At 33.5% G+C, this 17,613-nt stretch overlaps 1 protein-coding gene across 4 annotated transcripts in view; it reads right to left on the minus strand.

The window, feature by feature from the left end:
• Wdr62 (WD repeat domain 62) overlaps positions 1–17,613 on the minus strand; it is a 323,903-nt gene that overhangs the window by 223,796 nt on the left and 82,494 nt on the right. For all 4 annotated transcript variants that reach the window (XM_089647948.1, XM_089647947.1, XM_089647946.1 and 1 more), the window contains exon 2: positions 1,049–1,558. In XM_089647948.1, coding sequence (XP_089504074.1) covers positions 1,049–1,171 — 123 coding nt within the window. In that variant the 5' untranslated portion in view covers positions 1,172–1,558. The remainder of the gene's footprint in view (positions 1–1,048; positions 1,559–17,613) is intronic.

Genomic DNA, 17,613 nt, shown 5'->3' on the forward strand with positions numbered 1-17,613 from the left:
ATTTGTTTTTTTGACTCAACCTGATACAAAGCAACGAAAACAAAAAAAATAGTGTCAATTTTAGCGATGACTACATGCCACAATAATTTTATTTTTTACAAAACCGATGATACACAAAAGAGATCACACATGTATTAAGATAAGGTATCGTTGTAAATTTATTTTAAACATTCAAATGCTAACAACATACACACTAGTTGTCTCTTTCTCGCCTTATAACATTGGCCAACCGGGTGGAAATGTAATATTACATAATATAGTCTTTACAATATTACACTGTACAGACAGGTCGGTCTTGTAAGGTGTCATATAAACAAATAATAATAAGTAAGGGTAAATAAGGTTAAATACTGTTTCTCAGTGACGTTTCGCAAGTTAGAGTCACTCAGAGATGGTATGCTATTTTTTTTATTTCCCTAGATTTGAGATCAAAATTTCCATAGAATATTTTTTATTTCCTCATAATTTTGACCTTTTGTAGTTAACATTTCAGAATTTCCCTAGATATTTGTGCTTTTTCCCTAAACATGTTTTATTTTCTCCTCGATTTAGGGAAATATCACTAGACACATATTTCATAATTTCCCTAGATATTTGTGCTTTTTACCTAAACATGTTTTATTTTCTCCTCGATCTAGGGAAATATCCCTAGACACATCACTCAACTCAACTCTATTTGCTCGACCTATAACTACCTAATACTAAATTAAATTCTAATCGACAAAGTATTGTTTGTTCAAAAACCTATAAAATAGAAATACAACATAATGACATCGTAACGAAGGTACAACGTGACACTGACGACAGTTGTACGGTCGACAACGTGAGGAATACAAAATAAAAATTAAAAAATAAAAAGTAATAGCTTCGTTCGTTAGCCCTCCTTTGGCAGCCTGCAAAATTAAATGTGTCAGCTGTAGAATGAAGATTACTTTATTATATCTTTGGTCGAAATCACATCCATAGAAACACCCTAATAAAATAAACACCTAAATAATAATTGAAATAAAAAAACATTTTTGTTTATTATTTAAAAAGTTTCACTCACCCGATCAGAGATGGCGACCTCCGTATTCCCGCGCTTTAGTCCGGGAGGCCTTATCACCTTGCTTGCCGGAGCGGCCGCCAGCGGTGCCGTCGTATATCCGGTCGGTATAAACCCCGCCTCCATTTCTTAGGTATGTTTCTTCGCTAGACAGAGGGAGACGGCACTACTCTGCTGCACGCGAGTGAGCGGGACGGCGACATAACGGATAAAAAAGGAACTAAATTTATAATGGTCACTTTGAAAGCATTTTTATGAAATTTCAATAGATGTCACTAATGATCAAATTCATTCAAAATTCACGAGCTAGTTTGACAGATTGTTTAATTTTTTCACTGTTTATATGAAATTATTTGTTTGAGGCTTATTTTTAAATGTAAAAACACTGCACTTTGATTTAAAAGCTTATTAATCTTTCACGTACACTTCTTTTTAAAGTCACCTTTCACTTTTATTTTCACTTTCCGATATTATGATGGACCGATCTTGTAGCAAATCAAGTTTTTCTCGTCACTGGAATCAAAGATTATTTATTGAATTTACACAATTCACTTTCAATATTATTATTTCGAATATTATAAGGGTTAGTCGGCGCAGTATTGTGTTTGTGTGTGTATTATCGAGTTGAGAGAACTTGTATTTGTGTCGGCATAAATATTTACCTATATCGTAATAATAGCATGTCATGTCGGTTGCCTTGCGTTCGATCACATTTTAATTTGTTTACGATGTGTTTTGAGTTTACACACCTGAGGAGAGCATGAGCTAATAGATAACGGACAAATAAAATTAATATGCATGTATGTAAAAGAAAACAAACACAAAAAAATGTAATGGCACCAATTACTCATAACGGTAATTCAAGGTTTATCTAGGATTTTTTATCGTTTTTCAGGCTATTTACGACATTTATTTTTATGAAAATTGTCGTTGTTTTTGTATTAGGGCCCCTAGCACTAGCACATTTAAGGTTTTATCGACAATATTTTTCATTTTTCTCATTATCGGTAACGACTGCAGATCGCAAACGAAAATCAACATTCTGTTTAATTTAATCGCCGTGAACCACATAGTTTGTTCGTTGGCGGTTTGCGATCTGCGGTCGTGCTCAGGAGGGTTAACCATAAATAAACCACCCGTGTTAACAAATAACCAACATTATAATCAACCTAATCTACCTTAATCAACATTGTCTAAAACGTGTATCGATTTTGTCGGCAGCTTATCGACAGCGAAAATCAAGTCAATCGCCGTGAACGATAGTTTTTTTCCGTTGGCGGTTTGCGATCTGCGGTCGTGCACGATAGTGTTAACAAATAACCAATATTGTCGATAAAGAGTTTATTGATATTGTCGGCAGCTTATCGACTACAAAGCGCAAACGAACAAACAAGTGCTAAAGTGGGATAAATTGAGCATATTTGCATGTGCATAAAGTGTCCGTTGTTTTTGTTCGTTGGCGATCTGCAGTCGTGCTCAGGATCATTGATAAATAGCCGAAATTTTCGATAAAACCTTATATGTTGATGGCCACGGAAAATAGGTTTAAAAATTATATATTCTTACCCGTACCACTGGTATTTTAATAAATAATAAAATTTGGATGATTTATACAGAGCTGTTTTGTAAATAAAAATCCCCTTAGGGAAGTTCATCTGTGATCAAACTAGAAAATACAGAGAATAAGTATTGTGATTGTTCCAACAAAGCCTACGTCTAGGGATTTATTTTTTGCGTTGGTATACTCATCGGTGGCAAACAATGCTACCGACTGCAAAGTTAGCCGCGTCAAGCTGTCACTTTAACTGCATCTAATTTGAGTTTGGAACAAAAATATGATAACATGGTACAGGTTAAACGCAACGCTCGTTGTATTCTACGTGTTCACAGATGGCGTTAATTAATTAATTTTGTTTAAATACGCTTTTGCAAGGTATTGCTTTACAATATTAAGACAAATCATTTGTTTGCGCCCGTATATACGCAATATGAATATGAATCAATAGTTTTGTTCGTTTAAAGACTTAATTCTTTCGAGAAAGGCACACAAATACAATATTTTACCGATGATTCAATCCAATATTGTATTTGTATGCCTTTCTCGATAGAATTGAGTTTTTATATGGACAAAACTATTTATTCATATTCATATTGCGTATATGAGGGCGCAAACAAATAATTTGTCTTAATACTGTAAAGCAATACCTTGCAAAAGCGTATTTAAACAAAATTAATTAATTAACGCCATCTGTGAACACGTAGAATACAACGAGCGTTGCGTTTAACCTTAATATTATCAAACAAAGAACCGCGGTCATACGCTTATCTAGTCACTTCTTATCGGTTCGAGATTTAACCTTTTTTCCCATCTCTACTGTTGATATTATATGACTAGATTATTCAGAGTTTGACTGTTGCATTGAAATTAAATTAATAAGTTGGCGTTCGTTGCTTCGAAAAAAAATGGTTTGATTTTTTAAATCGTTAAAATCAAAACGGTCAGAATTTGACAATAACGCAATGACCGATACTGGTCCCGAACACAACACTTCTATAACAAACGTTGGCCGGTGTGACGTCATAGACGTGATAAATCGACAAAATATGCATAATTTTAATCGCTGCAGAAATGTTATTCGTAAACGTAAAAATATATATTTTTTAAATGAGATAAATATTTAAAATAGTATCACTGGGTCCGTGCAGTTCGGACTCCTGAACAGTTTTATTTTTTTATTTCTTACTTTCAATAGGCCCACCCAGTGAATTCCATATCATCTGTTGACATATCTTTTGTTGACACTACGTAATGTGGCTGCGTTGCTGATAAGAATTTTTAATAGTCTATTGTTAAGCCGACAGTGATAAGAGGGGATAAAGCATTTCGTCGGTAGCCGCAGAGTTTAAATTCAAACGTGATTATGTAACTGAACCAGTTCAACGACCAACGCAGGAATATTAATTTGATATTATGAGCAATAATTATTAGCCGGAAAAAGAAATAAATACAAATTGAAAAAATCTTACAAGAAAAAATAAATGCCGCCGACGGGAATTGAAACCGCACCATTCTCATTGCCGGTCAGGTGCACTGAGCCACTGTGCTACGTTGGCTTATTTTAACCGTCAAATTAATCAATAAATACTAGTATTTTATTCAACAATGCTTGCTTATTCCTTGTCTTGTAGACATATATTTATCTTTAATAAAAAAATGTTAGTTTGTATCTATTAATTTTTAGCATAAATCTCTTCAAAAGCGCTGCCTGTATTTTCTCACGAAGAAAAGGCCACCTAGTATACACTCGAATAAGTATAAGGCGGTGCACTTCGTAAAAGTCCTCGAAACTAGAAAAAAATAACGTACTCTTTGTGACGCTGTTGGCGATATTACCACGACGTCCGCCTGTTACCGGTTTATGCAACAAAAAAAACATCTCCAGAAAGCTTGTTTTATTCTATTTTGTAAAGCGAGTATTAAAAATGATTTCCGGTCACACTCTTAACAACTCAATGTGTAACATTATACAATAAAACAAATCCGAAAAAAGTTTCGATATTTCACTTCAAAACATTTTTACAGGTATTTTATTTTTTTTTGACTGGCAAAAAAAATTCAGGCTTAAAACAAAAGCCAAGGTGTGACAATTCCACTCGCTGTATTTAATTGAGACATCTACAATGTTTCTGGTAGATCAAATTTTCACACAAAACATACGTTGCATTGTATCGCCTTACCGAATTTCTATTATAATTATGAAATCCTCATTCATTTTGGGCCTATCAGGGTTAACATGTTAGCTTTATTATGAAATATTTTAAATATTAAGCTTGTTCAGTGGAAAAGTGACACCAAAAGTACCTGACCACGAACTGATATTTCAATAATAAGCACAAAAATACACGCGAACTATTTAAAAACACGTAATACGGACTAGGTACTACTAGGTCAAAGGCTGCCTTTACACTCGTTAATAAAATTTACAAACCTATGTAAGTTTTTCATAAGTTACTAACAGGAGCGTTTATACTATATGCATCCAACTTATGTTAATTAATGCTCACGGAAGTTGTTCGGAAGTTTGACTTACGGAATTGCTCACAGCGACCGCTAAAACCCGTATTTGGAGTAAGATGGCTTCCTGTCAACAACGGGGATTGTCGAAAGGAAGCCATCTTAAAACCGGGTACCGCCGCCCCTGGAACCATTCATTGGATAAGCAGCACCTCTGCCATAGGTCACCACGAGTGGTCCGCTACGTTTGGTGATTTAGCAGGAGTGCCCAGGTTCATCGGGCACCACTGTGCAAAAATTCTATTCCAAAGTGTTGGAATAGAAGTCAGCTTGAAAGAAACCATTATATACACGTTTTTGTTCCGTTGACGGTGGAATTGAATGGAATTCTTTAATTTATCTGAATGACAGCAGCTGAATTCGAATTCAAATGAGTCATGTTTCAACAGAAATATTGAGATAATTAGAAAGGATTGGACCGATAATTAATAACAAGGATGCTCATTTTTAGAAAATAAATCATATCTCTTCGGTTTTTGGAATCTTCCGTTTACGTTTTCTTAAGTTTCTAGTGCTTATTTGAGTTTCATCTAATGTTATTTTTTATATTGTTTTCGGGAGAAAATAACGTGCATTATCCAATTATTCTAATCAGATTTTAGCTCATATAATAAAAATGCTAGTTTTTATAGAAAAATAAATTCTTCGAAAACCTATCTATTAATTTTTTATATCTCGCATCGGCGCGTTTAGGTACCATTTCTTATGGTAAGCGTCCCAACTTATCAAACTGATTTCATAAGCTGCGAGAAGGCTGTAAGTTCACGCAAACCTGTTGGAAAGATTATACCTGTCAAAATCTTAGGCCTCTTATGACTACTGTAACTCGCTATAAATTACAGTAAGAGACTTTTTAGTGTCGTTTATATTGGTAATTTTGTCACAAGTCTCTTACGTAAAAAACTTACGTGTGTAAAGGCAGCTTTACACTATGAACATTGATTTTCGCAAATGGGGCGAGGTAACTATTAACTATGTGTATGCACTAGTATTCGAGTGTCTAACGTGCTTTGCAATAAATGAATATAAAAAACAGCGTGATCGTGGCAAAAGGGAATTGTCCATATTTAAAAAAAAATTCAACTGTGTCAAAAATAACTACTCGTAAATACTAACAAAAATAATATACTGACTAATACGTGACTGGTTGAGGCGTAGTGCTGTTTTATCTCAAACGTTTTGTATTTCGTCTGTCTGTAAATTTGTTTGTACGTTACGTTTCCGTTTCAAGGTGCTGGAGCGTTTTCATGGTTCAGTAAAGATTATTTTTTTAAATGTGAAATCGTGTTTTTTATTTTGACTTTCTTACTGGCATTTTTTTTCAATATTATATGCCAGAAGTTTGAAAATAGAATTGTCACTGAGATAGTGACGTATTTTTGGAGAAATTGCATAATTACGTGCTTGAAATTTTAAAAGATTTAACATACAAAACATGGTTTACAATTAATCAGGCAAGTATTTAAGTACCTACTTACGGATCTTTTGGATGTGATTTATTAAATAAGAGAAAATACGAAACATGCATTTTGCAGGCGAGGTCTCTCATGTTAACAACATTCATAAATCAGTAGTTCCTACCCGAATTCGCCCGAGTTTCAAACGATTTTTCTTACTTAACAATAGATAAATAGGAACCGACAATGCCAAATATCCTGACTTTTTGACAGATAATTTAATATAAAAACTTCACATCTGATAATGGAAATGTGAGCAGAAAATAATTGAGATAAACTAGAAATTTCAAACAGATAAGGCTGTGCAAAGTTCATGACTCCATAACCCATTCTAGAGGATATTATGAACGCACACATTTCAAACGCGAATTGTCTCAAAATTATTGCTTCTAAAAATAATATACGGTTAGCTTAATGCCAAATCACTATTTTGATTGATCTTTATAACGAATTGGTGAACATTATGAATACCAAAAGATATGTTTTAGATAAATTGAAGGTTTTCCTATCGTTTCGCTTGAGTAGAATACAAATAAAAAAATAAATTACTCAAAAAAAACAACTTTAAAAAATACAGTATTATAGCTAAGATTATCTGTGACAGTTTCACTTGATAAACTTTTTTGCTTTCTTATAAAATTATTTACAAAATCAATAAAAACCAGTGTTTTGCTTGAAATAGAACGTTTCTAGACTCCGTTTGTCAAGCGATTTTAATGATACTCAATCATTGATTTAGTCTATGTACTCAATAAAAAATTTAAATGTAAACTACTCAATATAATAGTTTTTCAATAAAAATGTATGAACGCCTAAAGGAAACAACATTTTAAAAATACAGTATTATAGCTAAGATTATCTGTGACAGTTTCACTTGATTAACTTTTTTGCTTTCTTATAAAATAAATAAAAACCAGTTTTGTACTTGAAATTGAACGTTTCTAGACTCCGTTTGTCAAGCGATTTTAGTGCCTATTACATATAATATAAGGTATACCAAGAATATACACATTTTTGGCTTGTAGCTTCCTCTTAAAACCTAAGGGCAAAATTTGATTAAAAATCACGAGATATTTTCGTAGTTCGCATTCGACAGATAACGCAGAAAAGACTACAGAAGAGAACTGTACCAATCTATTTCTAAATAATGATTCGTAATCATCCATCTAATCATACGCTGTAGAGGGAAACTGTGGTCCGATCCATCACAGGGAGATAAACATCCAAATCTGAAACAAGAGAAAAGGTTTTATTAGATACAAAATTTAAACGCTGTTTGCTTTATCAAACACAACACATTTTTTTTGCAGATAGCGCAAGTTTTGCTTTTTTTACATTAGTACCACACAGAAGGCCCCGATCTAACAGGACCGGTGACCACTTAACTCATCAAAATGTCAATTCAACGATCAACCTTTAAAAAGTGATATCAAGTCATGAAAAGTGATATTAAGTCATGAAAAGTGATATAAAGTTATGAAAAGTGATGAAACCAAACCCAGGTTAAATAGCTTAGGTTTATAGGTTAGTTTTTCACCGCTTTTAATGACTTTATATCGCCTTTTAAAAGTGTGTTGAATTTTCACTTTGTTTGAGTTATCACGGAACCGTCATATTTTAAATGTATTTATTAATAAATTCATCATAAACACATCTGCCCTTATGATGGACACTGTAATGCTATCCGAAACGTTGGCTCAGACAACTAACACGGCATAATACCCCAAAATTAAATCGCTATAAATTAATTTTTGTGATTTTCTACCATACTAGGCTCATGCCCGTATTATCGTAGTCGTATATGATTTAAATTATAATGTAAAAAATAATAAAACATAAGCATATATTTCACCACAACCTTAGATTCAGAGATGTGCAAAATGGGTACACAAAACCATTTGAAATGCAAAATGGAAATGGGTCAAAACTTTTCCATTTGAAAATGCAAAATGCAAAATGGTTTTTAGAAAAGCATTTCAAATGCAAAATGCAAAATACCTATTTTCAAAATGCATTGAAAATGCAAAATGGTTTCTCAGGTCAACAATTTTGTCATTTAATAATGTACATCAATGTAGAACAAACATATTACATAGTGGTAAATCCAAAAACACCACGACTACAGATTATGAAACCACAAAAAATTTGCGCGGGACTAATGTTGCCAACGTAAAAACATAGAAACTGCTATCCAACATTTAATATTACAGCGTCGTGGCCCAATGTTCAGTATTTGAATCAGTATTTTTTGTAATGGTATCACTCAATTGCCAGGGCTCCTACCAGGGAGCAACTTGACAAATGTAAATTATCTCTCATAGCGAGGTTGAGGACCGACTGATATTTGGGGCTTATGAAAAAAAGATGAGTGGCGATAGTGGGAAGAATGTTGCAAAAAAGCATTTAAAATGGAAAATGCATTGAGAAAAGCATTTAAAATGCAAAATGGTTTTTAGAAAAGCATTTAAAATGCAAAATGGAAAATACCCATTTTGCATTTTGCATTTCCATTTGAAATGGATTTATTTGAAATAAAGCACATCTCTGCTTAGATTACACATCTGCCCTGATGATGGACACTGCAGTGCTGTCCGAAACGTTGGCTAAAGAAGGAGGTAGCGCAACACGGCATAATACCCCAAAAACAAATCACTATAAAACTTTTGGCCGTGAAAATCTCATACCTATTAAAATACGTGTCAAATTATACCAATTATTTTATATAAGACAAAAATTTGAATGCAGTTTAATCATGGTTGGTCTAGCCTAGTCATTCCCATACATCATTCATTCAGATATTTTCGGGCAGGCTGTTGAAGTATTTTTTCCTTAGATATATCTTAGGTATATGATGTTGAGTAAAAGTGGTGTTACATTTTTGTGTTGGAAATATATTTATGCTTTTGACGAGTACGACTTTCAGTTAAAAAGCTGCGATTTTGTTTTTCTTTTATTATTTGAGTTATTATGTTTTTTTGGACAAGATCATTAAATTTTAATACTTTAAATTCTTCAAACATTAGTAAAGTTAGTAGAGTTAGAATGTTAGTAAAGTCGTGAAAATCTCGAAACATTCAAATTATCTGCCGATAATTTTGTGGGGAATAAATTATTACGAAATTCCATAGCCACCCCCCACCCAATGGATTTTGTGGGGAGTCGGAGAATTAGTGTCTTCTCTGAAATTCGCTAGACCCCCCCACACCCCACGGATTAAAAAATATTAATAATACATATTAATATTGTGGGAACCCAGTACTGAGCAATTAACAAAGCCGGAGTCTACCCAAAACAGAAAAATCGGCACGTGGTCTACGGAAAAAAAAGCTTGGGGACCTCTGGTCGCTCTGGATGACAAGAATAGACTTTATGGTAACATTTTCAAATTCAAATTTAGTTTTAAAAAATTGTAAAAAGTTAGAGTATAATTTTTTTTAAACAGTGTTAGGAAGTCATGTATTCTTTTAAAAAAGCTCATCCCTTTTCAATTTTATCCAATATTGAACACGGATAGTAAACAGGGATAAAGTATTATTTGAGTTTATATCGTTGTATATTTTAGGAGCGATGAACCAGAATTGTCGCTGAGCGAATGCGGTTGCATACCAGAGGTGGCCAAACCCATCAGTGATGTAGGTACCACTTGCGATCTGTATAGGGCCAGCCGCCGTGTACTATTTAAGTATCTGCGGGCATTTTACAGTACAGAATACCCAGCTTCTGAGAGGCTAACTTTCTATATCTTTGATGGAGCCCATGTGCCAGAGCTGGTCACTTTGGATACAGCGAGCATGTCAATAGAAGGTTAGTTGGGAAGATTGCTTCGGTTGAAGAGAGAAGATTATCAAATCGATACCTTTATGGGGGTGACAGATTAAGCTATAAGTTCAAAGCGTTTTATATAACTCTATATTCCTCGCCATACAATACCAGGCAGACCTGTCACACCAAAAAAGATGATGTGTTATAAGTGTGTGTGTGTGTGTGTGTGAGGGTGTGTGTGTGTGTGTGTGTGTGTGTGTGTGGCGACGATATGCGCCGTGATCTGCTAACCAGGCTATATTTGAAAATTATGCAACACCCTCTCCTACCATAACAATTTACAGAGCGCCGTAATTACGCGGCTGTCATCTGTCAAAGTGACAGATCCCACACAAAAAAATGATATTCCGCGGCAGTTCCCCAATTGATCAGATCTCCTCTCTTGAGGAAGATTATGACGTAGTGTGTCACCCCAACATATAATACGTATATGCCACTCCCAAATTATGCGCGCATAATATAGCGTAATGTGTCTAAGGCTGAAGTCGTAACATCGTAAGTATATAAGCTAATTAATGTTCATAGGGATGTGGATCGTGAAAGATTTGTTATTCTGAAATACGGGTTGCATTACTGCAAAGTTTGAATACCCCGTATAATAATTAGAAATGGATGCAGTGAGTCACCTAGAGCTAGAACGAGATTAACAGCATTTTGAAAGTCAATATCTCTGGTGGTGAGTGCAACAATCCCGCGACATTGAGGGGCATACGCCATCAGATCAGGTACAAGTTCTGTGTTCTGTAGCAACTCTTGAAAAACTGGTCAGCAGGCAGATATTGTCTGCAATCTATGTGTTTAGACATTGCTAACTTTTACCTAGACAGTTTTATGTAACAATTCGTTTAGTACAATACCTACTGGGCCAATGTCAGATTTGTATATCGTTCTGAAATAAAGTTTTTTTTTATCGATATCTGGGTGTAAAAAACGCCGAGACAATATTTAGATTACGTACATTAGATATGTCATAGTTTCATCAATCTAGAGCACCTGACAGGTATTCTTAGATTTCAAATAAGAAATGTTTTAGAGTATTTTCCGTACCTAAATCAAATTAACAAAAACTGACATAGGCACATCTATATTACTTCCCACACATACAAGATGGAATATATTATTTCACAACAATAACTTAGAATTCTGTTATGGAGAGGGTACATAGGTTGGGCAATGAATTTATGGATGTCGCTGATATTTTCGGTTTATATATAGACACTTTCAAAGCCAAATTACTTCAGCACTTTTTTTAAGTTAGTGTGATTATAAAACTTTTCAAGTTTGTTACCTTTTGTGCTTTATTTATTTTTATTTGTGACTAGCAGAGACAAGGGGCTGTAAGACGTAAGAATATACGAGAATAAACGAGACAAGCGAAGATGCGAGAAGATGCAAATATATGTAAGGAGATAGGCGAGCCAAGAAGACGCAAGAAGAGCCAACAGAAACTGGAAGGAGCAAGAAGAGACGAGATAAACCAGGAAGAGCCAAAAAGAGGCAAGGAAATGTAAAGGAAAATGTAAAAAAAGTGCAAGGAAATGGGCAAGAAGATCGAAGACATAAAAAAATGTAAAATAAAAAAACTTTAAATTGTTGGATAATCTTGGAGTCGGTTTTTTAAGAATTATTTTAATGAGTCTTCTTTGAACTTCTTCCAGTGGGGCTAATATGCTCCTCCCCATTCTATTAGTCTGTATTGGCTAATTGATGGGCTAGCGCATACTAAACCTTCTGTAGCATTGGTTTTTGAAGGATATTTCTCAATTTAAGGAAAATGTGGTAAATTTTACGTATTTAAAAAAAATATTTTGTTCAATATGTTCTGTCCATTCAATGTGTTTATCTACTAGTAAGCCTAAATATTTAATGACATTCTTTTTTGTCAGTATTGAGCATTTTTTGCCAATTCTTATCCTAATCTTGCGTAATAGAGATCGTTAATTAAAGTTACATAGTTTATAGGCTAATGTGAACAACAGTTTTGGAGGATTTTAGGATTTGGAGGATATTGGCAGATCATCTATTTTTATTTCAAATTCCATGTTACCTACGTTTCGTAAACTCTTTATGTTACCTATATTTTGTTAACCTATGCATTGTTAAATATTATATTTCATGTAATCTGTATATTCTTATATATTATGTAAACTCTTTATTTTTATTGTATTTAAAAAAATTGCATTGTATGTAAAAGCCCCATGGGCGTTTCAATGAAATAAATAAATTTTGGTGAGTTGCAATTGTCAGAATATTTTATACGATATGAATAATAATTTTCGAATTTATTGTTGAAAGGTTTTGTCCGTTAGTGTGAGTTTAAGGATAGGTAATTGTCACCCAACCATTGTTTTAACCCGTTTATTTCTACATTTGGGCTTCGATGTGCTTCTTCCCAGGTTTTTTTTAGGTGCACCGCTTATCGCGTTCTAATAATTCAATCTGATTTATTTTATCTACACTCGTGTAGAACAAACATTCGAAAAAATTCCCCAATTCCTCGCATAAGTGCACAATATAATACAAAATGTTACAGCATTGACATGTTTGGTAATAACCTAAAGAAATATCGATATGAAGTAATGCGTACGATCGATTATTAATATGAGAGTATGGGGGTATTTCACTATCTCTGATTATGTTCTGACCAAGCACTAATCTGCGGAATAGTCATTTTTTCGTTTTCACTATATCTGAATAACGCTAACGCTCGGGTTAAAGTTAGATTTGACTAATCAGTGCTCGAACTTCACGTTAGGCGCTATTCCTCGAATCAAAGATGGCGTCAAAACATTCCGAGTTTAACAGCTGAGAAGTGAGTCGAATTTTGTAGAATGAATTTGAATGCTTGTATGATCCATCCTGAATTATTTGATTGTGTTCAAAATAAGAAACAATGTATTAATTCGACACGAATCTATCTAAAATGACCTGATAATCAACATAACATAACCAAACAAATGCACACTTCGCGGTGTACGGACTGTGACGCATGACAGCCGTGGCAGTAGATGGAATAACTGCAAACATTTTGCGATGTTGCCAGACTATTTCGAGTGTTATCTATCCGGAAGCTAGAAACAATGGTGAAACGGTCGCCGTTGAATAACGAAGTTATTCTGATCTTTAAATCCAGCCAACGGATAGCTAGTCAGATATTTAGCCCGACATAGTGAAATACCCCCTATGGAATGTATCGGGCATCTCCTATCTTCATATTTTCCTCTTCCTCTCCCCTTTCTTTAACACCAAATTAATTTTAAGATATTAAAACTTCATTTCCAATGAACTTTAGCATAAGAAACTTCTGTGGCTTGACTTCAGTTAACTTATATATTTATATCTATCGTTGTATATTATGTAAAAGCTGTTTGTTTCTTACAAAATAAATAAATAAATAAATAATAGTAAAACAAGTTTCGACGGGATATTAGTTTGCAATAGCTCCTCAAATTGTAGCTCTATGGGATAACATGGACCCAATGCCTTCGTTGTAAAATATATTTTAGAATATAATTCAGATTTACGTAAAAGCCAGGCCAGGCGATAAAGCTGTAAAAACGGATTTCCAATTATTTCAATAAACCACTTTGATAGGCTGAATCCGATTTTATTACCTAATTTAAATATGTAGTATAAACTAGCAGACGGGTGGTACTTAAATTTATGGCGGAATATAAAATATAGATTTTTAAAATAAATTTTACAATTTTTGCGCATCGCTAAATATCCTCCGTTACGGTCGAATAATTTTATTGTACCACTAGCTGACGTGTACCCTATGTTGCTCGGGGACCTTTTTAAGATTTACAATTAATTATTTAATTATTTTGATGTATCTCGTAAGGTTTTGCCAGCGTTAGCAATGTATGCGTCAGATTTTTTTTTACGACTTGATTACAAAATATCGACTTTTCTCTACTTTCTATAAATATAATGATAATATATTAATAATACACATGAGCAATTATGTACCTAAATATTATATTTTGCAAAAAAATGTATGTATTAATGTAACTATGATCTATATTAAAATAATAAAAAAAAAATAAAAATAAAAAAAATATATATATATTTCTATAAACCTTCCGGAAGAAATTCTTTGAATGATAGTGAAAACTCTATCAAAATCCGTAGTTTAGAAGAACTAAGCGAACAAACAGACAGACGCGGATAGTGACTTTTTTAATACTATTTCTATTTGATTGGGTTTGCTCGAAGTTCATATTTTAACTAATTCCGGCGACTTCGTAACGGTAATATATATAATATGTAGATATATTTAGACCGATCCCTAGTGATGTAATTTATTTTTATTTAAGATTAATAAAAACAGTACAATTAAAATATTTTCTTTAAAACGTTGAAAATTTTATAAAACACTTTTCAACTATAAAGTTAGCGGAAAACACCAGATTTTATTTTTCTAGACGATGATTTAGTAACTCCCCGAGGGATTCTCTAGAAACATTTGAAATTTTTATCTGAAAAACGTTCATCAGAAATTATTAAAATAAACTCTACGGAAAGATAAATTTCCTAGGCCCGCTAGGGCAAATTCGACCGTAGGTCCGTCCATTACGCCCGGCCGCGCGCCGAATATTGGTTTTACACGACTTCATCACTTGTGTCGTTAAGATTCCCACTTTATTTTAGAGATTTGATAGGAAAAATTCAACCGTCGGTATGTTCAATCAAAACCTCCTAGATTACAAGGCCGGGACACTGAATAGAAACAGCTTCCTAACTTGTATGGGAACCTCCAAAAAATGTATTTTCGTATAATTTTTTTAAAATTAACTAAAACATTTAAATTTTTTTTAATAAATACGAATAAATTGAATAAAAAATTTTAAACGAAAATTTTTGCAGAATCTCGTACAAGTTAGGAGCTGCTTTGAATGAGTGTCCCGGCCTTGTGATCTAGGAGGTTTTGGTCCAATACACCAGGGCCGCGCTTGGAATATATTGTGCATGGTCTCTTCACTTACATCGTTAGGATTCCGACTTTATTTTGGTGTATTGTCACTTCTTAAATTTACGTAGCAAAAAAAGTAGTTTGGGTCGAAATTTGTAATAATTGCAAACCGCGTTTGTATGTTTTATATAAAACTAGTTCGGAAATTTTCCTCCTGTTTAGAAGGTCAAGCGTGAAAACTTTCATCAATCGCGGAATAAAACTGTTGATTAGTATACAAATAAAATCCACGCTGCGCGCCCGGTGCCCGTGAAAATTGCAAAACATTACAATTGAATATGTGAAGAAACAATAAATAAATAACATTTCACCAAAAACTACCACCAGAATTGCCTAAGAAATCATTAAAAATCAAAAAATTTTATGGTATATAGATAAAACAAATAAAATGTATTTTTAAATCAAATTTTATGCTCTTTCCAATTGTTGCGCATCGCTAAATATCCCCCGTTACGGTCAAAGAATTTTATTGAATCATTTCTATTTGTTTGACAGGGTTTGCTCTAGGCTCACATTTTAATTAATTCCGATGTAATAATTAAAATATTTTTTTAACAGGTCAGGCGTACTAGCCGTACCTTTAAAAAAAATACAATTTGAGAATTTTAAAACGAAATTTTGTGTGAAAAACGAGCGTGTCCCTCTTAATACTTACCTGGATTAATATATCACGTGGCGTCAAAGAAAAAATATAAAAATTTTTTAGGCTTCTTCATAAAACCATAATATCCATTTGGCCATTAATCAAAATACATTCTCCAGTGCAGCATCGGGATGTTGAACGGCACAAAGAAATCATTTCATTTTTAATCTGTTCAAGATTAATTAACATAATTGATTAAAAACATGTAGATAAGTCATGCAGTACGCAACTCAATGCGATTGTGAGAAAGAAACAATGAACGATTGTCACGTTCATCTACAAAAGGCCTTGGAGATAAGAATGATATTATAAGCTGGGTTAATTGCTTAACTTAAAGGTTTTAATAAAGTATATTTAGGCCCGGTATATCAGTCGGTCCGTATCCTCGCTATATGACACAATCCTCACTCAAATTTAAGCGGGCTAAATCGGCCGCTTTTAAGCCTTGGTAAGCCGCAAAATACTTCTTATTTTATACGTCGAGGCGCTAGTAGTAATAAATGTCAAATATGACGTTTACGTGATTAATTACGTACTCCATCTCACCGAAAAATATGTAAATTGCCTGATTTTACCAGTATGGACTATTATATTCACCGAGCGATGAGGGATGTTATTAATTGATAATCATATTTTCAGGAATAGTGACTCCATCAAACAAATAATATTTAAAATTCAAACAGCACTATGCTGATTGAAGTAGGGAACTTTATCAAAAAATCAACTCGCTAATTAATCCTGTCTGAAACATTCGACATTTCGAAAACTCTCGATCTTCCGATGACAGTAGAGAGCACAGATGTACCACTCACGTAGACATTAATTTGGTGTAACATAGAAAAATTAAGCACATTTGTTTATTAAAATCAAAGACAACACGTGTTACTGATATCTAGGCTTCCGACCTGTATACGGATTACGTTCAAAGCCTCGCTAAGCTCGACATTCCAACCAAGCCTAGCTTTAAATCAAGCGATATACAGGGGCCTATGCCGTACGAGGGGCCGGTGGTGGAAAGATTTTTCAGTCACGAAGAGAGTGTTTTTTATGTCATTAAATGATAGTGGCGTTCATAGTGTTTAGTGACCTCAATTAGGTACTTTTCAATCAACCTTATCCCTGTCTCCTGTACTGACTATTAACATACCCCAATTGGCGATGTCAAGGTCCCAAAGACTATTTTAAGTAAATAAAAGTATATTAAGGTTACTCAAACGTCAATAAATAGTTTATAAGACGGCATTAGAATTGTCATTTTCAAACGAAACAGCTTATTATCGTTATTCATTTTAAAGTTATTATGGCCTGTTTGGCTTCCTCCTTCGGACAGATTGTAAATTGTTATGATATACCAAGAACTTGACGGTTTCACCAAAACTAAACACCATAAACCACATTCAATTTCTGATAACTTCTACTAACATAAACTTATTACTATGTAGTATTCTTATTATATTTATTTTATATATTGTTTTATTCTCTTTTCGTCTTTATTGCTTCATTAAGTTCACTTCTTGTAATATCTATTCTTTTCTTTTCTTATCATTATATTGTTAGTTGGTATATGTATATACTATTATATTATAGAGGGTCAAA

This window comes from Hesperophylax consimilis, chromosome 27 (assembly GCF_061612785.1).
Source record: "Hesperophylax consimilis isolate HC1 chromosome 27, BYU_Hcon_1.0, whole genome shotgun sequence".
In the NCBI taxonomy this organism is placed as follows: Eukaryota; Metazoa; Arthropoda; class Insecta; order Trichoptera; family Limnephilidae; genus Hesperophylax; species Hesperophylax consimilis.